The sequence below is a fragment of the Capra hircus genome, chromosome 25 (assembly GCF_001704415.2).
Source record: "Capra hircus breed San Clemente chromosome 25, ASM170441v1, whole genome shotgun sequence".
Lineage (NCBI taxonomy): Eukaryota > Metazoa > Chordata > Mammalia > Artiodactyla > Bovidae > Capra > Capra hircus.
In genome coordinates, this window is record NC_030832.1 from 8,536,237 (window position 1) to 8,561,983 (window position 25,747).

Sequence of the window (25,747 nt, forward strand, 5' to 3'; positions counted from 1 at the left end):
CCCTGGAAAAGCCATTCTTCTCTGAGATTTTTTTTTTCTCACACACAAATGGAAATAATAATACCACTTATTTCACAGAGTTTTTGTGAGAATAAGATAGGATAATGTATGCAAAAATCCTTAGATCCGGTCAAGCACTGTATTACAACGGCATGATTCACTCATTCAACACATATTTAAGTGTCTGCAGTATGCTGAGTACTGGGGTATGCAGATATAATGGACAAGGTCCCTGGAGTTCATGGTCACCACCACCACCATCATTATCATCATCATCACCACCACCATCATCACCATCATCACCACCATCATTACCACCACCATCATTACCAACATCATCATCATCACCACCATCATCATCATCATCACCATCATCACACCAGCATCAGCACCATCATCACACCATCACCACCACCACCATCATCACCATCACCACCACCATTATTACCACCACCATCATCATCACCATATCGTTACCATCACCATCATTATCACCACCATCATCACCCCATCACCACCACCATCATTACCATCACCACCACCATCATTACCAACATCATCATCATCACCACCATCATCATCATCATCACCATCATCACACCATCACCATCACGACCATCATCACACCATCACCACCACCATCATCACCATCACCATCATTATCACCACCACCATCATCATCACAGCATCACCACCACCATCATCATCACCATTACCATCATCAACACCATCACCACTATCACCACCATCATCACCACCACCACCATCATCATCACCACCATCATCCCATCACCACCACCATCAACACCATCACCACCATCACCACCATCATCACCACCACCACCATCATCATCATCACCACCATCACCCCATCACCACCACCACCATCGTCATCACCATATCATTACCATCACCATCATTATCACCACCATCATCACCCCATCACCACCACCATTATCACCATCACCACCACCATCATCATGACCACCACCATCACCACCGCCGCCATCATCATCACCACCACATGACTAGTATTAATCATTAAGGACCTATAAGGAAAGAGGACTGATTCTTTGGAGCAACACATCTGGGTCTGAGAGAAAGAAAACTTAGGCTCAGCATGTCCTTGCCATTAGCCAGTCTCTCAATAGTGAAAAATGAACCCTGAGTCTTCCACGCCTCACTTTCCTCATCTGTAATAAAGCAGAGAGAAGTAATTTATAATTTTACTATTGTAACACCAGTTGAAATAATTTGTTACAACTAATAATATATTTTATGAATCTGAGCCATAAAGAAGAAAAATCAGATTCGAACCATAGAATTTATGAGATTTAGATAATAAACTGATATTTTCAGCAATGATCCTTAAGAACTGGCATGAGTTCCATCAGTCTCCCTCGTTTGCTGTTTATTTGACGAATTTCAGCAGACTGTAGAAAAGCAGGAAGCCTAGCCCACCCCACCTACCAGAACAAATATTTTCTTCAAGTTTTAGAGGAACATCTACAAATTGGCCCAATTGGATGAGTGGGACTCTCCTTGGATAATTCAGTAAGTCCTTGTCTTGGGAAAGCCACTTGGCAGAAACAACTCAAATTCTCACCTCTAAGTTGAACACAGAAGTAGGTTTATGACCTACGGCCATATAAAATGACCACTTAGTACCAGAGGTGATTCTTCTAAGTGAGATATGAAAACTTTTTATCATCACTCATTTGAATATCTGCCAGTCTTAAGGTTCCTCAAGGTCTTGCTGGTATTGCTTATAAATAATGATGATTATGATGAAATTAATAAAATAAATACATGACATCTTATGATAAAACACTTAAAAGAAACTATGGAGGTGATATGAATAAGCAGTCCAGGTGGAATTGGGCAGGCCCTTCTTGATCTAAAGGTCAGGTCTTGTGTCTAGCTTACCATCTCCAAATAAGAGGAAGGTTCTGGTACAAGAGGGTGGCGGCTTTCTTGAAACACTTTCACCCATGGATACTTTGAAGCTACAGTTATGGAGCAATTCTTTCTGAAATAAATCCAGAAACCAGCTGAGCGACTCCTATACATCAAGTGAATAAGAAAATGCTTGTGTACTAAGTTGCTTCAGTCACGTCCAACTCTTTGTGACCCTGTGGACTACAGCCCACCAGGCTCCTCTGTCCATGGGATTCTCCAGGCAAGAGTACTGGAGTGAGTTGCCATGCCCTCCCTCCAGGGGATCTACCTGACCCAGGGATTGAACTCACATTTCTTATGTCTCCTGCATTGGCAGGTGGATTCTTTACCACTAGGACCACCTGGGAAGCTCGAACAAGAAAATACCCACTCCACATCCAAATGGGTACAAAAGGCTGAGATTCTTTCTTGTCATATACTCCACCCACAGCACAGTAATACACAGTCAAGAAAGCAGATTCCAGCTTCTCCCTGAAGAGTGAACGGTTTGGAAGCCCAACATGTAGAGCCCCAACTTTTAAGACTGTTAGATAGAAATGTGGGATTATCATTATCAGCTTTTCACAGTTTTTAAGACAAGCTAAAAATATAATTTTTTTGTGAAATCTTACAGGTTTAAAATGTTGGGATTTATTCAACTTTGGAAAAGAGTAAAGACATTCAAGTCAAAAAAGAAATATCGCAACTTCAAGTCAATTTGTTTGAGTTTAAAGCTTCAATTTGCAAGCTTTTAAAGGAGTAGCATGCAGACTTCTCTGGTGGTCCAGTGGTTAAGACTCTATGCTTCCAATGCAGGGGGCGCAGGTTCGATCCCTGGTCAAGGAACTAAGATCCCATATGCCATGCCAAAAAATAAAAAATAAAGGAGTATAATGGAGTTCAGATAGGGAAAAAAAATAGATTTGAATTCTGACTTCATTTTATATTACCTGCGTGACCTTGGTCTCTGGGGACCATAACTTATCTAGTCCCATTTCCTTATCTTTAATATGAGTTATGATTTCTAATTGGCCAGCTGGTAATCTATCCAATGTGTTTCCCTTTTCCTCATTCTTAATTGTTGCTGTTGTTCAGTTGCTAAGTTGCATCCAGCTCTTCGTGACCCCCCAGACTGCAACATGCCAGGCTTTCTGGTCCTTCACTGTCTCCTGGAGTTTGCTCAAACACATGTCCATCGAGTGGGTGATGCCATCCAACCACCTCATCTTCTGTTACCCCCTTCTCCTTTTGCCCCCAATCTTTCCCTACATCAGTCTTTTTCAATGAGAAATCACATTTGTTGAGACTTCATGTTTCCTGTAAGAATTCATGGAACTTGCAGGAATGGAAGCTTACCCCATCCTAGTTCCGGTTTGGTTTGGTGTGACCTAAATGAAGAAGGGATTGGGGGCAGGAGGAAAAGCGGACGACAGAGGATGAGATGGCTGGATGGCATCACCGACTTGATGGACCTGAGTTTGAGTGAACTCCGGGAGTTGGTAATGGACAGGGAGGCCTGGTGTGCTGCGATTCATGGGGTTGCAAAGAGTCAGACACGACTGAGCGACTGAACTGAACTGAACTGAACTGAAATAAAATGAAGAAGAACTAAAGAGCCTCTTGATGAAAGTGAAAGAGGAGAGTGAAAAAGCTGGCTTGAAACTCACCATTCAGAAAACTAAGATCATGGCATCTAGTCCCATCACTTCATGGCAAATAGAGGGGAAACAATGGAAACAGTGAGAGACTTTATCTTCTTGGGCTCCAAAATCACTGCAGATGGTGACTTCATGAAATTAAAAGACACTTGCTCCTTGGAAAAAAAAAGCTATGACCACCCTAGACAGCATATTAAAAACCAGAGACATTACTATGCCGACAAAGTTCTGTCTAGTCAAATCTCTGGTTTTTCCAGTAGTCATGTATGGATGCGAGAATTGGACCATAAAGAAAGCTGAGTGCTGAAGAATTGATGCTTTTGAACTGTGGTGTGGGAAAAGACTCTTGAGAGTCCTTTGGACAGCAAGGAGATCAAACCAGTCAGTCCTAAAGGAAATCAGTCCTGAATATTCACTGGAAGGACTGATGCTGAAGTTGAAGCTCCAGGACTTTGGCCACTGATTCGAAGAACTGACTCATTGGAAAATACCCTGATTCTGGGAAAGACTGAAGGCAGGAGAAGGGGATGACAGAGGATGAGATGATTGGATGGCTTCACCGACTCGATCGACATGAGTTTCAGCAAGCTCTGGGAGTTTGTGATAGACAGAGAAGCCTGGTGTGCTGCAGTCCATGGGGTCGCTAAGAGTTGGACACGACTGAGCGATTGAACTGACTGAACTGGATTCTATTTGGCTTCTCAGGGATTGGGTCAGCAGTCCAGAATTAACCTGGTCAGTATACAGCATTTTGAAAATGGCTGTTAAAGGTGGGCACAAGATCTAATGCAGTCATGAACAAGGAAGTCATCTAAGGTGCTTCTGAAGCAAACTTAAGGTCGTGAAGGAGGCAGTCTGAGATCAAGGACTATACTTCTCAAAGAGCAGTCAGGAGACCATAGGGGAAAGAACCAGAACCTTGACCATACTGCACCTGAAGTCCACCCTGTCTCTGGGATTCCAATCAAATAACTCAATCACATAACTAATTTTAGTTGATTATTACTTGCTGCAAAAGCATCCTAACTCACACCTAAGGATTAAAGATAATGTATTTAAAGTGACTGGTCACACCTAAGGATTAAAGATAATGCATTTAAAGTGGCACATAGGAGGTACTAAATACATGATAGGTTTTATCATTAGAGTATTTCAACATTTCCATTATATCTGATTTTAAAATATACATGCTTCCACCTTACATCTCCCCACATCACCTTTAGTAACCATAAGTTTGTTTTCTATGCCTGTGGGTCTATATTCACTTTGTATCACTTTTCTAGATTTCACATTTGATATCATATTTATCTTTCTCTGTCTCATTTACATCACTTAGTGTGTAATCTCTAGGTCTATCCATGTTGCTGCAGATTGAACAAAAAGGTCCTATTGCATAGCACAGGAAACTATATTCAATATCTTGTAATAGCCTATAATGGAAAGGAATCTGAAAGGAATATATACATATAACTGAATCACTGTGCTATACACCAGAAATTAATACATCATAGTGAAAGTGAAAGTTGGTCAGTCATGTCCAACTCATTGTGACCCCATGGACTATACAGTCCATGGCATTCTCCAGGCCAGAATACTGGAGTGGGTAGCCTTTCCCTTCTCCAGAGGACCTTCCCAACCCAAGAATCAAACCCAGGTCTCCCGCATTGTAGACAGATTCTTTATCAGTTGAGCCGCAGGGGAAGCCCCTAACACATAATAAATCAACTCTATTTCAATAAATATATATATGCCTCCATAATGTAGCTTAATGAAACTTGAAGTTCCCCTTTCCTCCCCCCTCAACATATAGCAATGTATTAATAAAACTGTTAAGAAGTGCTTTTATTAATAGGGATAGAAAGGAAAAGGAAACGAGCTTGAGTCTCAGGAGAGGACTCCTCCAACCATGTAGGAAACTGTGCGATATATGTTTATTCCTGTGTTTCAATAGAATTTAATCAGATGAAGCAAACCTGTAAGAACTGGCTACAGGGATCTGGCCAAGAGCACACCAGACCATAAGCAGATCAGCCAGTTCATTCACCAAACTTTGGGGCCTGTGTGGAAATGTGGCTGGTCTCCCCGCCCACGCAGAACCTAGCAAGCATCGCCAAGCTGACAGTGACTCCTTCATCCCTGGGATCCATGCCACGCTTGGAGGCACCAAGAGTCTGCATGGGGGCCTGCAGGCCGGCAGTGTCCACACGGAGGCAATAGAAGGGGGAGGCAGAGGACAGGGGAAGAGGTCCATTCTGGCTGTCTAGCTCCCACCTGGAAGGAGTGATAGGGCGAAGCTTCTGCCCTACATACCAGGAGGCGGTGCAGAGACAGACACCCTTCCAGGAAAGAAAGCAAAGAACAGCTTATAAATGGACTGGCCCTTCACACTGCACCATATGCTCCTCCCTGCTGGTGGACAGGATTTTTAACTCGTTTTGTGTGGCATCGGATGTTTTCCAGATCATGTCAAGAATGAAACAAAGGCAGAGGTTTTTCCCAGCCTCTTCCTGAATGTGACCTCCTCATGGCTTCGGTTCCAAACACTTGGCCCATCATCTGTATCATGACTCCAGCCTAGTCAAGTCCTGATTCCCTTTAACTGAAAGCATTTCCTGCTCCGATGATCTTCCAGGCAGTTCATCATGAGATAAATTTTACTTCTTCCATGTACCGATTAAAACTATTGGTGTGTGTGTGTGTGCGTGCTAAGTCACTTCAGTCATGTCCGACTCTTTGCGACCCCATGGACTGTAGGCTGCTAGGCTCCTCTGTCCACGGGATCCTCCAGGCAAAAATACTGGAGTGGGTTGCCATGCCCTCCTCCAGGGGATCTTCCCACCCAGGGATCAAACTCGAGTCTCTTATGTCTCCTGCATTGGCAGACGAGTTCTTTACCACTAGCGCCACCTGGGAAGCCAAAACTATTGGTATGATTATTTAACCCTCCTAGGTTGTGCTAAGCCCAGGTAGACTAGAAATGGCTATGGACTATAGATCTTTGGAAGGTCTGTGGCTCCTATCGCCATGTCTAAGAGTTGGACATGACTGAGTGACTGAACAATAGCAAAGCATAGAGCAGATACCACACAGACACCCACCAGGCTACACGACAAAATCAAGGCTGGAAATGGAGAGTCTCCAAAGGTGGATGGCAGCTGAAATTCACAGCCCAATTCGTGTCCTCCAGTGTTTTCCTTCCCCTTGGGGGTGATTTACCAATTAATCTTGGAACCTGCTCCCACCTCTGAGTCTTCACTCCCCGCTAGGTGATGTCACCCAATTCTGGGGCTTTAACCACCATCAGTAAGCTCAAGACCTCTGTGTTGTATTTACAGCCTGAACTCAGACTCTTCTCTCCAATTGCCTGCTTCAGATTGCCATCTGGATGTCTCCAAGGTATGTTCAATTGAACGTGTTTGAAATTAGATGCCATTCCTGGCTCACTCTCCCCCAACTTATTTCTTCTCCAGTTTTGTAAAAGGTACAGCCATCTATTCAGCTGTACAAGTGAAAAAATAATATTGTAGCTGTTCTACCACTTCATAGTCATCCATCATGTTTTGTTAATTTTACTTCCAAAACAGGCATAACCCCACCCACTTGTCTCTGAACCTCCATCCTTACAGAGATTTACGTTACAGTCTCATAACTGGCCCCTCTGCTTACACATCAAGACCCCTTGCCCCCAACATACTCTCTGTCATCAGGCACCAGAGTACTGACGATGGTGCTTTTCTTTGCATTATCTTTTCACAGAAGAGCTGCAGCAAACCATTAGCATACGTCACCAAATTAACAACTTTCAAAAAGAAACCTTCCCTAGTATTCAACCTTGGAAGAAAAAGATCAATATATATTTTTGTTGGCAGCCTGGTTCCAGAATCTAAAAATTTGCATCTGATATAAGGCAAATTTGAACAATATTTATGCTTTATGTGTGACCCCAAAACATTTCAAACCTCCTTTCCCTCAAGGTAAAGTTACGGATGATTTCTGATCCTTTCAAGTTGCCGGCATCAGGCTTCCACCATTTGTCGAGCTATTCGCTGGATGCCAATTGGAAATGATTGGCTTGCACTGCAGGGCTGGCATACGGCACTCCTGACTTCCAGCCAGAAAGCAGAGAGGGCCATGTTCCAGGAGAGACGCCACAAACAGAGATGATGCTGAAGAGGGGCTGCTGACGTCGCTCCCCGACTGAAGGCCCAGGGGGCACAGCCCACCTCCCGTGGGTCCATCGGGCCACAGGAGGTGTTAGATCAAGCTGTGCATTTGGCCCCAGGGAAGGAGGAAAATCAACATCTGCTTGGTGCCGACTCCATCCTAGGTGCTTGGCTAAATATATTCCATGGATTTAAATGTTACCTTAATCCTCTGTGGTTGGAATCATCTCTGTATACACTCAGGGAAATGGAGGCTCAAAGATGTTAAGTAAGTTGGCAGGGACAACCTTCTGTGAGTCCAGGAAATGGTTTGAACAAAGCACTATCCAGAGCCACATTCCACAAAGCCACGTGTCTGTGTGTGCCAAGTCGCTTCAGCACGTCCTTCTCTCTGCTACCCCGTGGACTGTAGCCCACCAGGCTCCTCTGTCCATGGGATTCTCCAGGTAAGAATAGTGGAGTGGGTTGCCATGCCCTCCTTCAGGGGATCTTCCTGACCCAGGGATTGAACCTGCGTCTCTTATGTCAGCTGCATTGGCAGGCAGTTTCTTTACTACTAGCGCCACCTGGGAAGCCTGCAAAGTCACGTAGCCTTGTGGAATATGCTTTGGGTTTTCAATTTGGCACATGGCTGCAGGATTCTCTCACTGCATATCTCTTTGAGGCTCAGCTTTTTTTCCCCATCCCTGAGTCCAGACTCCCAATCAGATTTACAGCCCAGGCCCAGAGGATGGTCTGGTTTCCTGGGTGCCTGGCGTCACTGCCAGAAATGTTTGTTGAGCATATAGTGATCCCACAGATAAATATTTGCAGAGAGTTATCACATTCACCCAGGGAAGTTATAACTCCAGTCAAGCTCAGAGAATTAAGTGAGCAGGCTCCTTTATTGGCATTAAAAAAAGAAACCAACAGTGATAATTCTGATTACCAAATAAAAATATGCCAACCAGGTTCAGCTCAGTCTCTTAATGGGTCACTAAACCAGCAGCTTTTCCTATGGTTATTTTAGAAAGGAAGATTGAAAAAAGTATCAAATGTAACTTGGATATGAGTTAAACTCTTTCTCACTTATATATCTTCCTTCCATTTCCCTTCCTGTCAGGGTGATAATTTACAATCTTGTTGCTTCTTAAAGCAGAAACTGGACTTCATAAATCAGGAAGTTACTGTAAAACATATAAGTGGTCAAGCCAGGTATCATTAATTAAAGCCAAATAACTTCCCTTCAATACTAATTCATAACTCAGCCAAGAGAAGATTTTTTTTGTTGCCTTGGTTTGAGCTATCGTCTACCTGAGCGCTTCTATTTGACTTCAGTGTAGTAACGTCTCCACCTCCTCCTCCCCTAACTGAAATGGGAGCCCTAGGACACAGAGACATAACTCGATCGGCAAGAAACGAGACTGAAATATACCTCCATTTCTCTCTTTCCTGTCTGCGTACAGCTTGCAGTATAATAAGCAAAAATTAAAGTAATGACATGATCACCATCGTCATAAGAAGAAGACAACAATGACTTTACAGTTACTTGTGAAGTACCACCTACATGCGGGGCTTCCCTGGTGGCTGGTGGTAAAAGAATCTGCCTGCCAATGCAGGAGAAGCAGGTTCGATCCCTGGGTCAGGACGATCCCTTGGAGCAGGAAGTGGCAACCCACTCTAGGATGCTTGCCTGGGAAATCCCATGGACAAAGGAGCCTAACGGGCTAAAGTCTATGGTGTCACAAAGGGTTGGGCATGACTTAGCGACTGAATAACAACTACTACTACGTGCCAGGCACAATGATGAGTGCTTTACATATATACTTCCATTTAATTCTACTACAATACAAAGAAATGACTCCTCCCACCACCTCGCACACACATAGAGGCTTCTTTTTTTTTAAACCTGAATTCAGAGCACTTAGTAACTAATACTTGGTAAATATGTGGCTAATTCAAAACCAAGCTGGCAATTACCCTTCTCATGAATTTTTCTCTCCTCCACACTCCCCTTCTTCCCTCTAGTGGTGTTCTTCACAGCATTCCTCCCAAGGTAATCCTCTGGCAAGAGCACTCAGGTCTTAAAAACACCTTCCATCTCCCTTCTGTGACCTCCTCCTCAATAAATGTAAAAATGTGTCCCCTCCAAAGTGGATGAGGAAACTCACAAATGTGCACACACTGAATCAAGAGCAGTAATCTTTTATCCCAGGAGTAGGAAATGGCAACCCACTCCAGTATTCTTGCCTGGAGAATCCCAAGGACAGAGGAGCCTGATGGGCTACAGTCCATTGGGTCACAAAGAGTTGGACACGACTGAGCACGCACACACACACTCAGAACCATCTACAGATCGCTTTCCATGTGCCAGGCTCTAGGTTAAGAAACAAAACTTTTCTTATCCCTGTGTTACATCTGAGGGAGCAGACTTGGAGGAATCGAGCGACCTGCTCAAGAGTCTCAGATCCAGGAGAGTTCAGATCAGAGATCCATACACAGGCAGCCTGGCTCCAGCGCCCACACTCTTAACTGTGATCTTGTGCCCCTTCCCGGAGCCCCACCCACTAGCAAACTGGAGACATTCTTGGGACAGGACAGGACAGAGCACTCTCGGTTCTGTGCCAACGAAACAGGTAACGGTTTACCTTCACAGCTCCAGGAGTTGCCAGTGACGTGCTCTGTGCTTGGCGAAGGAACAGATGTTTAGCAACTTTGCAGCAGCAAGGCGCAGGTTACGTAACATGGCGGAGCTATTTTTGAACTTGGGAAAATGCTGACTGTTCTTTCCCAAGTGCCACCTCTAAAACCAGGAATATTAAACATCAGGAACAGTTCCCCTTTTCCCCACTAATTTTTTCCTGAAACCAGAACAGACACAGGTGCACAGTGGGGTCATTAACCCAGCAAGCAGTCTTCTATGCCTGGGCTGGCACTGTCAGCAATGAACAACTGCACAGTATCCTAACTACCCAAACTCTGTGCGCCAGACTAGCAGCAATGTCCATGAGGACCACCAGAGGACGTGCCTAATTAGACCCAAGATGTCAAACTCAACCAGTCAAAGCAGGACCCCCAGTCCCTCGGCACCTCGCCATGAATCCATCATGTATGACTTTACCTGAACCTCTTCCGAAGCTAGTTTGCACTCTCCTCACTACGGAGTGGGAGTGATGAGAGCTATTTGTTTACAGTTGCTTTGCAAACTAAGACTTTTTCCTCTAGTCGACAATGTAACTTGCAAAGCCCAACGTGAGAACTTCTAAATTTGGAGTCATGGGCTTGCACTGAACAAGGTGATGGGTCTGAATCAGGGTGCAGACACGTGTGTTCTCTGCTAAAAGTGAAAGTGTTAGTCACTCAGTTGTGACTGACTCTTTACGGCCCCATGGACTGTAGCCCTGCCAGGCTCCTCTGTCCATGGGATTCTCCAGCAATTCCCTGCTTCACAGGATCTTCCCAATCCAGGGATCGAACCCAGGTCTCCTGAATTGCAGGCGGATTCTTTACTGTCTGAGCCACCAGGGAAGCCCGTGTTCTCTGTTACCCAGACTGAAGATTCCTTACTGTCAACAACCCAAATGTCCATCAAAGGGAGATGATTAACTAAAAGATGGAACACATAAAACAGAATACAAAAAAGGCAACGAAGTTGAATATGCTAGAATTCTATCTGTCCTCATAGATCATGCTTGAGCCATAAGGTGGAGGTGAAGGAAATTCCAACATATCAGATACCACTTATATATATTAAAAAGAGCTATCCATTGGCTTCCCAGGTGGTGCTCGTGGTAAAGAATCCGCTTGCCAATGCAGGAGATGCAAGTTCAGTCCCTGGGTTAGGAAGATCCCCTGGAGGAGGAAATGGAAACCCACTCCAGTATTCTTGTCTGAAAAATTCCGTGGACAAGAGGAGCCTGGCAGGCTCCAGTCCATGGGGTTGCAAAGAGTTGGACAAAACTGAGTGACTAACACTTCCACTTTTACTTGTTACCTGAGGTTGTCTTTAGACAAATTTCTCCACCTTCATCAGACTGTACATTCTTTCAATTGTATGCTAATTCGTGTGTGATTTTGGAGGCTAACACATGGTTATCTGGATAGAAGGAGTGATGGATAGAAGACAGAGATATAGTGCTCTTAACCCCTTCCCTAAAAACCACCTTCTTGGGACACTCTCCAGCTGCTTATCCTCACCTTGCCTGGAAAGGTCCCACTCTTTCTGGGATGTGTTTAATAAACGCTGGGCTAGTCGGGAAGTGTAGCGAGGACCCCAAACACTTGCCTGAGCGCCGCATGTGAACTGAACCCTCTGGCATTCCTCGGGTAGAGAGATGTTTTATTAAACACCACGCTTGGATGACGGCTCACTGCACTTAATGCATTACTTCTTTGGGGCTGAAATACCACCTACAACATTGCTGCTTTCAAAGCATGACTCCTGGAAATAGCAGGCCAACATTTCAGAGCAGTAGAATTTATTTTTTTTTTTAAGGAATGGAATTCAGGGCGGTCACTGGAGAGAGTATTTGACTGTCTTGCCAATTATCCTTCTCAAATTCCTTTTCCTGTATACGTTATATTTCAATTGCCCTACAATTGAGTTATGTTTCCATCAGAATCATACAAATATTCCAGCTGCAGGGCACTTATGACGGAAAATAAGAATTCATTAGTGCAGCCCTTGTCTTGGGCTGGCAGCAATCCTGACTCTAACATGCTCCTATGCTTCACACCAATTTATCTGAGTTCCTTCCTGATACTTGGGCAATTATTTAAAATGCTGAAAGTAGCAATGTAGAGACAAGATTGTTAAAGAGGGAGAGAAGATAGGGGAAGGGAAAACTTCAAAGGACCATGATTTCTTAACCCAAAAGTTCACTTTTCAGGTAAATGTCAATTTCAGGTAAAATGTTTAAACCACCACACACACACACACACACACACACACACACACACACACACACACACACACACACACACACATATATATCAAGCCCCAGACCAGAAATTATCTCTGAACTGTAGCAGATTTAAAGTCCTAAAACCTTCCAGAGACATTTTAGTGTTACTCTCTCCATTGAGCCTGACTCTTTGCAATTCCATGGACTGCAAGGCTCTTTGGTTCATGGAATTCTCTAGGCAAGAATACTGGAGTAGGTAGCGATTTCTTCTCCAAGGGATCTTCCCGACCCAGGGACCAAACCTGGATCTCCCACATTTCAGGCAGATTCTTTACCATCTGAACCACCAGGGAAGCCTGAGACATTTTAGAGAGATGTGTTATTCTTTGGGTAATAAACTCACAGGATCTGTGGACTGTAATTTCTGATGACCGAAACAGTTTCACTGCTCACTCTAACAATCATTAAGTAACTGCCAGGTGCTCAGCATTTGTGCTAAGCAGCACTTTTCATGCATGACCTCATGTAATACTCATGACAACTTCTAGAACATTGGTTCTCAAGGCATGTTCTCCAGAGTGACAACATCAGCATCACCAGGAACTTGCTAGAACTGCACATTCTTGGCACCTAGTCCAGAGGTACTGAATTAGACACTCTGAGTGTGGGGCCCTCAGTAGGGCTATCCCATGCTTTATTTATCCAGTCTTTATAACAATAGAAGTTTATGCTGTGTCGGATTTTTTCCATCAGAAACTAGACACTCTGAGAGCATCTTGTTTTAACAAGCCCACCCAGAGACTCTGATGCACGTTGAAGTATGAGAATCACCGCCCAGAAAGTAGTGTTATTATTACCACTTTGCAATGAACAATGGAGGCCCAGAAAGGTAAAATGACTGTCCGAGTTACATGGAAAGTGGATACGACAAGATTCGAAAGCCAACAAGTCTAACTCCATAGCCCAGTCCCTTCATCACAGTGCTATCCTGCTCATTATCTAAGAAATGAGCATGGATTAAATCAGTCAACATCAGGCAAAAACAAGCACAATGAGCGTAGGAGTGATCCTTCCAAATCTCAACAGCTGAGCCATAACGACAGCCTGCAAAGACAAACAATGCTTCTCAGAAACATAAAATCTAACTTAAATGTCCACGAAGATGGGAGTAGTTCACTAAATTATGACAGCCACGTGAAGGAAGACAGCGCAGCTTTAAAAGTGATGCTTGCCAAGATTTCCAACAACCTGCAAAAACACTTAGGGCATACGAAGGGAAGAGACTCACAAACTCCAAGACCAGGAGCGCCAGTGTGGGCACTTGCCCCAAAGTGTAACATGCTGGTGAGGATGTGGGAAGACGAGTGATTTCACACGCTGCTAGAGTGAACATAAGTTACACAGTGACTTGGTGGGACAATTTGACAATAGACACTTAAAGTTTAAAATGCACATGTTCCATGACCCCAAAAGTCTACCTCTTAGAAACAACTCTAGAAAGATACTCGTACATGTATATGAAAAGTCAGGTCAGGACGATCATCACTGAAGTTTAGTTTCTAATGGAAAAAATCTGAAACAACACAAATTTCTATTATTATGAAGATTGGATAAATAAAACTTGGGATAGCCCTATTGAGGAACGCAGTATGTAGGTTACAAGAAATGTCAGTATTCCTATATCCACATATTTACATATTCATATGCAGACCTAAATATATATATATATATATTTGTTCACATGCATTTGCACACGTATGAATTCATATGTATGGTTACATACATCTGGGCTTCCCTGGTGGCTCAGATGGTAAAGAATCTGCCTGCAATGCAGGAGACCCGGGTTCAAGCCCCAGGTGGGGAAGATCCCCTGGAGAAGTGAATGGCTACCCACTCCAGTATTCTTGCCTGGAGAATCCCATGGACAGAGGAGCCTGTACAGTCCATGGGGTCAGAGAGTCAGACACAAAGAACAGACGCAAAGAGTGACTGTTAGTCACTCAGTCAATACATACATCTACATATATTCATATGTTTATGTACATGTGTGTATATACACACTGATACACACATATATACACATTTATACTTAAGATATAACTATAGATAGAAGGTGGATAGATAGATAGATAGGCAGATATATAGGTCTCAAGCGTAGGTTTCCAAGGTATACTGTTGAGTAAAAAAAGCAAGTTGCAGAAAACCAAGGAAGGATGCTGTTACTTAAAAACAAAAGGACATGAGTAGAGAGGAAGAGGGGAGAGGAGAACAAACAAGCAAGCCAGCAAATCCCACAGGCGGACACACAACATCCTCTATTCTCTGCACAGTTCAGCAAGGAGCGTGTGTGACTGTTAGTACGGAAACAGACAACCACGACAAAACTCTGGTCCCACTTTGGGGGACAAGCAAAGAGCCCCTCTTACTGGTGCAGCGTGTGCATGGGGGCCTCCGGCTTCTCCGTCTGCCCGTAGCAGCTGGCCTTGGCCTCGGGGATGTAGGAGAACTTGTCCAGCATGGAAGACGCGGCCGTGGTCAGGATGCCCAGCCCGTCTCGCACCCTCGCCTCCAGGCTGTAGTCCCAGTCGTCGTAGGAGACGGAAATGAGTCCCGATGGAAACTCTTTGGGGATGAGCTCCGTGTTCCCGGAGACCAAGCTGGGGACGATCCAGAAGAAATCGTACCCGGTGAGGCCGAGGGAGCGGGCCTCGCTCAGGATGAGAACCGCCTCGTCTTTGGAACAGTAGAGCAAGATGACGGAAGAGTGGATCTTCTTCAGCTGGACTTGCGTCTTTGCGTCCTCGAAGGACGTGTCCAGCGTGATCACGTTCTGCATGTCCCAGCCCACAAAGCTGTTGTCCACCGTGGTCTTGATGAAGCTGATGAAGTCCCTGTAGCCAGGGAAGATGGTGGTCACCAGGGAGAAGACATGCCAGTCGTAATCCTGCATGATCTTCAGCATGACCGTGGCTTGCTGCTGGATGGATGCTCCAAATTGGAAGAAGGTAGACGTTGGATCCTGCCGTGGGGTGAAAAGAAAGCAAAACAGCAAATGAGGCAGAAGGCAGCTTACATATGACCATCTGTCTTCGTAGCTCCTTCCTAGAAGTGACGGGAAAGAAATCACATGCCTGATCATTCGCAAACATTCCTGATCACCTACTGTAGGCCACGCTCTGGAATAGATAATGGAAATGCAGAGATGAAGGAGGTCCCTCAACTTGGAGCCCAGAGCCTGTAACAGTGAAGGACATCTGTTAATTTGCCAGCTTCACTGCCTACCAGTTCATCACACCACCAACCCTTTGGGTCCCCTAACACTACCTGACCCCCAGACTCAGGACTGGAAAATGAAGCCGGGAAACAACATCAGGAGATGGGGGAGCTTTCTGATGACAGACTCGGAGCACCCGGAGTCCGTTGTGTCTGGAGCCAATTACTCTAGACCTGCTGGTTACATAAGCCACACTTAAACTAATCTGAGCAAGGTTTCGGTCACTGGAACTTTAGATTCCTGTGAAATATGGACTATGATGAACACCAGGTGGACATCTCTCTGTTCAATCAATAAATATTTGCTGATCACCTAATTACATGGCAACAGCATGTTAGTGCTTGACACACATGGTCTCTGCCTTCATAGACATGGAATAAAAGTGAGGAAGAGTAACTTCAATGAACTGATTGCTAAGAGAGGCATAAGGAGACGCTGAAGTTTCAAAAGAGGGAAGCCAGTGGACAGCATAGTCAGAGGAGCCCTGGGGATACATCTCGACTGCTTCAGGAGCTGGAGATAAATGGATGATGGCCTGTGATGTAGGGGGATGAGATGATGTTGAAGAGCTTGGCAGAAACCCTATCACATACAGCCTCAGGAGCCGTGTCAGATCTTATACTGAGCATAAGGGTGAGTGCCTGAATGCTTACCCTGGTAAGTGACATGGTTACTTGTGTTGGGTTAAAGGGTCCCTCATAGTCCTAATGTCTCCCCAAGTCATGACCCTGATCATAACAGCAAATATCTGTTTAGACAAAGAACAGGTGATGCACACAGTTGTGTCATTTCCAAACCCTTAACTCGTCAGATTTCTGTGATGATCCTGTGAGGCTGGTACTGTGATTGGAAGGACTGGATGCTGAAACTCCAATACTTTGGCTATCTGATTTAAAAAGTCAACTCACTGGAAAAGACCCCGATGCTGGGAAAGATTGAAGGCAGGAGGAGAAGCGGGCGACAGAGGATGAGATAGTTGGATGGCATCACCGACTCAATGGACATGAGTTTGAGCAAATTCTGAGAGATGGTGAAGGACAGGGAAGCCTGGAGTGCTGCAGTCCATGGGGTCGCAGAGTCAGACACGACTGAGCAACTGAACAACAGCAACTGCTGGCAGTGGCAAATGAGCCTCAGGACAGTCCACGGAGAGTCAGCATCCAAACTCAGGTTTTGGTTCAACTTCCTGCCCTCCTCCCAAAATACCACCACTGGGATCACTGAAGATGTCCATAAAGTAGGTGCTTAAACCATGTCATGGACCCACTGGCATGGTGTGAAAACGATGACTAAACAGAAAGTATCAATCTGTATTATAGCAAAACAGGGTTTGACAATTGTTGAGATGTATTTTTTTTCTGGGAACTGAACGAATTTTTAGAGGGTCCTTATCATATTGCTGCAATTCATGGGGTTGCAAAGAGTCGGACACGACTGAGCAACTGAACTGAACTGAACTATCATATTGCAGCCAGGCTTGCATTTTGCCTTCTGTACTTACCATGTATGTTTAACACATCCTCTATTGTATGGATACGGTGATTCCATTTCATGCATGTGTGCATATGTGTGTCTGTGAGTAGATGATTCCATTCATGTCTTTCAGAGCAATACTTTGTAGCTGTGCATGTCAAGTCTTTCAACAAGTCTGCATAATTTTCCCTGAGGATGCTCACTGAATAGAAAATTTTATCCAAAAAGGCGAAAAGCTACAGTTCTTAGAAATATCCCCCTTTTCCTAAAGTGCATGGTGTTTGGGGGGATAAATTGAGTGCAGCATGGCCTGAAGGCAGAGAGAAAAAAACAGAAATAAATGCCTTCTGGGTCCCTTTCAACATTACAGTTCTATGAATTTTACCTAATTAAATCAATTAAATTGGGTAACAGATTTAAAGACTTTGGATAATTATCTTTTTCCCTACAGTAGCTTTTGGAGAAATCCAATATTCTTGGATTGACTAATCACTTTAAATCATGCCTCAACAAGGCTGCGAACTGCTTAAGGGCAGAGATTGCTGTCCTCATCCGTGTCCCCGAAACCTGGCAGAAGCTCTGGCACATGACCCGTCAGTAAGTGGAGAGTGAGGGAGTGCATGAGGGGACAGATGTGTGAGCGCAGCCTGAGAGAGATGTCCTTGATTTAAACACGGCGCGAAAGGGGAGAATTTGGTATCCAAGCCTGCATTTTGTGTGGCTCTCGAACGTCATGTCCAAAAAATGAAAGTTTTCCACATTCTCATCCCACTAGACTGAGGAACCACTCCACCATCCAATGCCCAAAATATACCAGTGTATCCTTTATTGACAAAGAGGGCTTCCCTGGTGGCTCAGTGGTAAAGAATTCACCTGCCAAGCAGGACGTGTGGGTTCGACCCCTGGGTCGGAAGGCTTTCCTGGAGAAGGAAATGGAAACTCACTCCAGTAAGCTTGCCCGGGAAATTCCACGCTCGGAGGAGCCTGGCGGGCTACAGTCCATGGGGCCACAGAGAGTTGGACACGTGGGATCTTAGTGCCCTGACTGAGGACCGAACACGTGTCTCTGCACTGCAAGGTGGATTCCCAGCCACTGGACCGCCAGAGAAGTCCTGGTAATTCACTCCTGACTCGAGCATCTCAACAATTTGCCTTGTCCTTGGCTGCCTGATTGAAATTTCTAAAACACTGCTATAAAACACACCTCTCCTCTCCTCTGTAGCCATCGATGGCTCCCGTAGACCTATTACATTCACTTTAGACCCTCTACTCTACCCCTTCACGCACACCAGTCAAACTTTATAGTTCAAACAGCGCGGGCTCTGGGGTCTGTCAGACCTGAGTTCAAGTCCTGGCTCTGCATTAACTGCCACGTGCCTAGTCATCAGTTGCGATCCTTTGGACTGCAGCCCACTTGGCTCCTCTGTCCATGACATTTTCCAGGCAAGAATACTGGAGTGGGTTGGCATTTCCTTCTCCAGGGGATCTTCCAGACGCAGGGACCAAACCCACATCTCCTGCACTGGCAGGTGGATTCTTTACTCGCTGAGCCACGGAGGAAGCCCAGCTAGCCATGCGACCACGGCTACCTAAACCTCCTGGGTCTGAGTTTCTTCGCCTATGACACCGTAACTGTGAGCACCATCCACAGGGCTGCTGTGAGGATAAGACGAACCAGCAGGAGTGAAAGGCTCATTTAACCCACATCTGAGTCCCACGGTTCAGGGGCTCCCCTCCTCATCCTCTGTTCTCCCAGTGGTCCCCAACCTTTTTGGCACTAGGGACCAGTTTCGTGGAAGACAATTTCCCCACGGACCAGGGACAGTGGGCATGATTTGGGGATGATTCAAGTGCATTACATTTATTGTGCACTTTATTTCTAGTACTATTACGTCAGCTCCACCTCAGATCATCAGGCATTTAGATTCCAGAGCCTGGGGACCCCTGCTCTAGATAGACCACATGGACACTGCCAGAAACCCAAGTGGGTCAGATCCTTATTATAAGTAAAAGTGGTATCTCCAGGTCTACTGACATGATAGTTTTGCATTCCCTTCTCCGTCCAAAACCAGATCATCCAGCCCGTTCATCCTGAGCCCAAGGGGCTGCACGAAGAGAAGGAAGAGATGAATCATGCTTTGGAGAGAAACCGTGGCTAATGTCCTTTACGGACCTCAACACCACTGCCATTTCCATTGGCGTCTGAAACTTAAACTTCCAGAACCACAGCGGACCAAAGGCAATGTATACCCCTCGGAGGGATGAAAGCCAGAAGTTATTTGCAAAAGGAGACACAGACGTAGAGAACAGACTTTCGGACTCAGTGGGAGGAGAACAGGGTGGGACGATTTGAGAGCATATCATTGAAACATCTACATGACTAGATGTAAAATAGATAACCAGCGTAAGCTTGACGTATGATGCAGGGCACCCAAAGCAGGGGCTCTGTGACAACCTGGAGGGATGGGGTGGGGGTGGGGATTCCCAAGGGAGAGAGGACACATGTGTACCTATGGCCGATTCATACTGATATATGGCAAAAACCATCACAATATTGTAAAGTAATTATCCTTCAATTAAATTAAATAATTTTTTTTAAAAGCATAATTGCACAGTGAGGCACTGACAAGGCTTGTGTTTAGCTTTGGGATTTTCAAAGGTGGCTCTATGGATGTGCAGGAGGTGATGGGGGAGTCTGACCACACGCCTGGGACCTAGCATCTGATGTGTGTGCCAAATGGGCCTTTGTTTCAAGGCCCTCCTGCACCTTCTTTCCGATTCCCACCTGGACAGCAAAGGCTGACCCTCCTGCACATCCCTCCTCCCACCATCACTCAGCCTGCCCCCTTCAGGCCCCACAGATCAGCCTGACCAGCTCTGGCACCGGCTCCCTCGGCAGCATGCTGCAGGGGCAGAGGAACAGATTTCAGACACCCGCTTCGGTTCTGGAGCAAAAGCGGTCCCCTCCCCCAGCTCCCAGCTCTGCAGAAGTAGAACAAACCGTTTCAAACCCAGAGTCGAGAGGCAGGGAAGTGTGGGATTACGGGTGTCTGCTTTCTACTCTGCGTTCCAGTCCTGCCAAGACTGTCATTCTAGAATGCTCCAGACCTCACTGAGTTCCCGGGGTGAGACCTGACTCCATGGGGATCAAGGTCTGATGTTTAATAGAGTCTAAAACCAACTCTCATTACACGTACCCATTTAGAGGCTATAAAGGACACCCACGCCCATTATCTCTTTGATTCTAACTACTCAAAAGATGAGGTGCTGCCAGTGGTTATAACCCTCATGGATGGCATTTCTCATAAAGACACAGGGAGAAGGGTAAATGATTTCCCTAAAATCCACATGGCCCCACGCTGACAACAGCTGACTTATTGCAAGATGTCATCCAGTGTTTCTTTACACACACCAGTGGCTTTCACTGCTGGCTACACAGGAGAATCACTTGGAGAGTTAAAAAAAAAAAACAAAAAACCAGTGTTCATGCTCCATGCCAGTCCAGCTGAAACTGAATTTCTGTGACCTGAGTACATGAACGGCAAAGCTGATATATTTGTTTTTCCTCTATCTTCTCTCAGCAGCAGGTGAGCATTGCTCACGTTCATATCTTCAAAGCCTAGCGCCCTGTCTGACACACAGTAGGGGCCCAATAAATATTTGGTGAGAAAAATAAATGAGCAGGAAACTCATCCCAAGGAAGCAAGAGAGAACTGGCTGCTGTTGTTAACCCTGAACCCATTTCCACAGCTTATTTTCCTCTGCCTGCCATGTGGGCACCAAAACAAAAAAGCATAGTCTTGCGAAAGACCCAACAAAGATCTTGAAAGACTCCTTGGGAATTTGCTTTCCGCCTGGCTAAGCCCTGATGTCCTTTCTGCTCCTCTTGTTGTGTATCAACTGAGCTAGTAAGCATATTTTATTTCATTTTTCATGGATGAGAGGAAAAGTAGAAATGTCAAGCTTGAGGAGCCTGAGGATTCAGATGAATAGAATGCTCACATACATGTAAGCTGGATCTGTTTCACTAGAGGATCTCTATTCCTCTCATCATCTGTCTGCTACCTCCTCCATCATCAGCAGCAATATCACCGCCATCACCACCTTCTTCAGCATTGCCATCCATCCATCCTCACCTTCGTCATCATGGTCGTCACCACAACCAATATTTATTCTATACGCAGTTGCTGTTGTGTAGTCGCTAAGTTGTATCTAACTCTTTTGCGACCTCACGGACTGTAGCCCGCCAGCGTTCTCTGTCCATGGGATTCTCCAGGCAAGAATACTGGAGTGGGTTGCCATGCCCTTCTCCAGGCGATCTTAACCCAGGGATCAAACCTGCTGCTGCTGCTGCTGCTAAGTCGCTTCAGTCATGTCTGACTCTGTGCGACCCCAGAGACGGCAGCCCATCAGGCTCCCCCGTCCCGGGGATTCTCCAGGCAAGAACACTGGAGTGGGTTGCCATTTCCTTCTCCAATGCATGAGAGTGAAAAGTGAAAGTGAAGTCGCTCAGTCATGTCTGACTCTTAGCGACCCCATGGACTGTGGCCCACCACACTCCTCCGTCCATGGGATTTTCCAGGCAAGAGTGCTGGAGTGGGGTGCCACTGACTTTTCCAAGGGATCAAACCTGTGTCTCCTGAATTGGCAGGTGGGTTCTTTACCACTGAGCCACCTGGGAAGCCCCTCTATATATAATACAATGTGATATATAGTAGGAAGTATTATTTTTAAAGGTTAAAAACACTGGCTCAGAGAATGTAACTTGCCCAAACCCACAGAACCAGTACATGGCAGAGGCAGGATTCAAGGCTAGGTGATTGAAGTCCAAAATCTGATTGCTTAGCTACCGGAAATCACTGATTCCAGGTATGCAGAACAGGAGAAAGGCGTGAGTGTGTGTGTGTGTGTGGTGAATACCACCACTAATCTTTCTTGAGGCATCCAACTGGAAATCCCTCAGAAATGGGCAACCAGCAGCAATGACCTCACATCAGGCGTCAAGCAGGGTATGCAGGAGAGCGGAACTGAGTGGGGAAGTCACAGCCAGGGGCCGTTTCCCCAAAGCACACCAGCTCCACCACCCACAAACACGATATCCCACTCCAGGCAGCCTCCACCCATTGGACCATTCTCTGATCTGTGATCTGTCCTTCACTTGGCTCCTCTCAGAAGACACGGACAGGTTGTTCCCTCACTTATGGCTGTAGTCCACCACTTCTCAAGCCAAGCTGCATCCACATCATCTTCATCACCCAACGGGTTTATTTCATTTTCTTTTCCCTGTCACACCCGCTCATGTTCAGACCCCTGGCAGTTCTCTCTCTAACTATACAGAAGGAGCCTCTTATCTAGAGAGCCTACCCTGATCTCCCCTTTCCCCTGCCCACCCTCCACACTGCTGCTGGATCTGTCTTTCTTAAGTTCAAGCTGGACCACAGGGCCCTCCTCTTTACATTTTTCAGCAGCTCCAACAGTCTTCAAGATAAAGTGGAGACACACACCAACCCCATCACAGTCTGGACTCAAGTGTTTGGGACTCAGGATCTCCATCAGTACCTGTGAGGGGTCAGGGAGTCCATGAACATGTGATAAGCTGAATTACTGAGAGAGCTAACTAAGCTAAGTAATGAGTGCTTGTAAAGAAACCCAAAGGAAGTCTTCATACATTCCCCGGTCCATCATGTCCCCAAAACACACCAGCCCCATTCCCCACAGACACAGAATTCCACTCCAAGCAACCTCACTGGACCATTTTATGATCTGTGCTCTATCTCCCATTTTGCTTTTGTCGGGAGCCGGTCCACCAGCATTTGTCAAAAATAACCTAACAAATCCTTTCTCAGCTCTTTCCTCTCCTCTTTTCAAATTAGAAGCTTAGTGTTAAGTTTCTAGTGAGTGTTGGGTATCCAGCTAGGGTAGCTGTGTCCAAGGTAGCTGAAGAATTTTGATTCACAAACCAGGAGAGGAACACTTGAGTCTGTGCGCTCTAAGAATAAAGTGGGAAGGATGGGTATCGGGCAAGATAACTACAAAGGAGAACACTATGACTTGGGGTGGAGCAAGGAAGGAGCCACGTACAGCGACTAAGCCTTCAGCTGTCTTCTAGCCTGGCTTTCCAATACAGCACCTACTGACCACGGGCTTCCCAGGTGGCCCTGCAGTAAAGAACCGGTCTGCTGATGCAGGAGACATAAGAGACGCAGGTTCAATCCCTGGGTTGGGAAGATCCCCTGGAGGAGGGCATGGCAACCCACTCTAGTATTCCTGCCTGGAGAATCCCCATGGACAGAGGAGCCTGGCGGGCTACAGTCCAGGGGGGGTTAGAAAGAGTCGGACATGACTGAGTGACTGAGCGACTAAACACAGCACATGGGAGGAGACAGACAAGGAGAAAGGAAGTCAGATAGGCAGCAGTTCAAGGGGGGAGGGGAGAGGAGTGCCCTTTTTGATCATCTGGTCTGTTACCCTGGAGCAGATCAAAAGAAAATAAAGGAGTTGTTAGCCAGGCAAAGCTGAGGAGTGGGCTGGAGGTAAGGAGAGCCCTCCAAGCAGAAGGAGCTGCATGCACAAGGTAAGAAAGGGCCTGGAAGGTCAGGGAACAGAAGGAAGATCAGAACAGCTGCAGCTGAATCTGCCAACAAGAGGGTGGTGAGAAAAGTTAGGACAGGCTGCAGGGCCCACATGACACAGTGAGAGCTCTGAAGATCATGGCAAGGGGGCTGGATTTAATTCCTAGGTCCATTTTATTCCAAAGAATTCCTCTGCTAAAGGCACCAGTAGTATCTCCTAGCTCGGGAGAGGATCTGGAACTTTGGGGATGTTGGCATTTCACGTGAGCCAGCCCCATTTTTCTCTTTGGAATTCTTACCTGTGCCAGGAGGGGAGCCTCCCTTGAAGATGCAGGAAGGCAGGTAACTGTTTGCTACATCATTCAGTCACCTGGTGCCCTAACCTTGAATAGTGTGGCGAGGACAACCATGTCTGCTGGGGCCATTCAGAGTTCATCCCAGTTCACCATCCAGAGTCAAGCCCTCCCTCTAACAGATACCACAGTGCCAGAGGAGAGACTTCACAGAGGCATGGAGAGATTATGCCTTGCTTCCAGCTGCAACTAGCTCAGGACAGTCCAGCATCCCCCACGTTCCTCAGAACCATATCCTCACTCTTAGACCAGTCCTGCTCTCCGGATCATTAGCAGGGCTGGCCAAGAAGAGACACCTGCTGAGATTCAGGCCCTTATTTCCATGCAAGGATGCAGCAAAGGCCCAAGCTGGCTTCACCCGGTGCTCTGTCAACCTGCGGGTGACCATCTGACTCAAGCCTTCCAAACAGGGTTGTTAGTGATTATAGATTGTCTGAGGCTGCTGCTGCTGCTAAGTCGCTTCAGTCACGTCTGACTCTGTGTGACCCCATAGACAGCAGCCCACCAGGCTCCCCCATCCCTGGGATTCTCCAGGCAAGAACACTGGAGTGGGTTGCCATTTCCTTCTCCAATGCATGAAAGCAAAAAGTGAAAGTGAAGTCGCTCAGTCGTGTCTGACTCTTTGCAACCCCATGGACCGCAGCCCACCAGGCTCCTTCATCCATGGGATTTTCCAGGCAAGAGTACTGGAGTGGGTGCCATCGCCTCCTAGGTCTACCCATTCTCACAGAGAAAACCAGAGGGAAATTCTAACTGATCAGATCACTGAGCCAGGTCTCGAAAGAGCTGATAGCGAGAGCATCTTTTTTTGGAGGTCCCAAGTGTAACTGGCCTACTGACCTTTCTCTGTGCACCTAAAGCCATTTTTATTTCAGATTCCTTTTCTTAAAGAAGCATGAGCCTCCCTGAGCCACATCATGGGTATCTGCCATTCTGACCGCTGAGCATCTCTTCCTCTTTTACTGGTCATTGTAAATTTCCACAGGGAGCCATCATTTCCCCTTTCTCAGTCAAACCAACTGGCCCACCCAATTCCCTTAGGGCTGGCAATTAATTCATGGGTAGGAACACATCCTAAGTGGTGCAATCAGAGTGATTCTTGGGATTTGTGGGAGAGCAATTAGAAAGAGTTTCTCTTACTGTTAGACTTAAACCTGTAAGTACATTCAGCCAGAATTTCTAACAACCATCCTGCCAAGACACAGTATCTTGAGAAGGAAGTCATCAGAGCCAAAGGAAAAAATTAGGGTTAGGACAAGATGGAGACGTGCGACTTGGAGTTACCATGTCGTGTTGAGCACCTTGTTCAAGCCAGACCTGAAGCCTTGTTGTCATTGTGCTGTGCTTAGTTACTCAGTTGTGTCCAGCTCTTTGTGAGCACATGGACTGTGGCCCACCAGGCTCCTCTGTCCATGGGGATTCTCCTGGCAAGA

General features: G+C 46.0%; 1 protein-coding gene across 1 annotated transcript in view; it reads right to left on the reverse strand.

Moving 5' to 3' along the window:
• The window catches only part of GRIN2A (glutamate ionotropic receptor NMDA type subunit 2A), a 445,041-nt gene that overhangs the window by 173,453 nt on the left and 245,841 nt on the right, over window positions 1–25,747 (reverse strand). Inside the window, exon 4 of the mRNA XM_018041005.1 lies at window positions 15,069–15,661. Coding sequence (XP_017896494.1) covers window positions 15,069–15,661 — 593 coding nt within the window. The remainder of the gene's footprint in view (window positions 1–15,068; window positions 15,662–25,747) is intronic.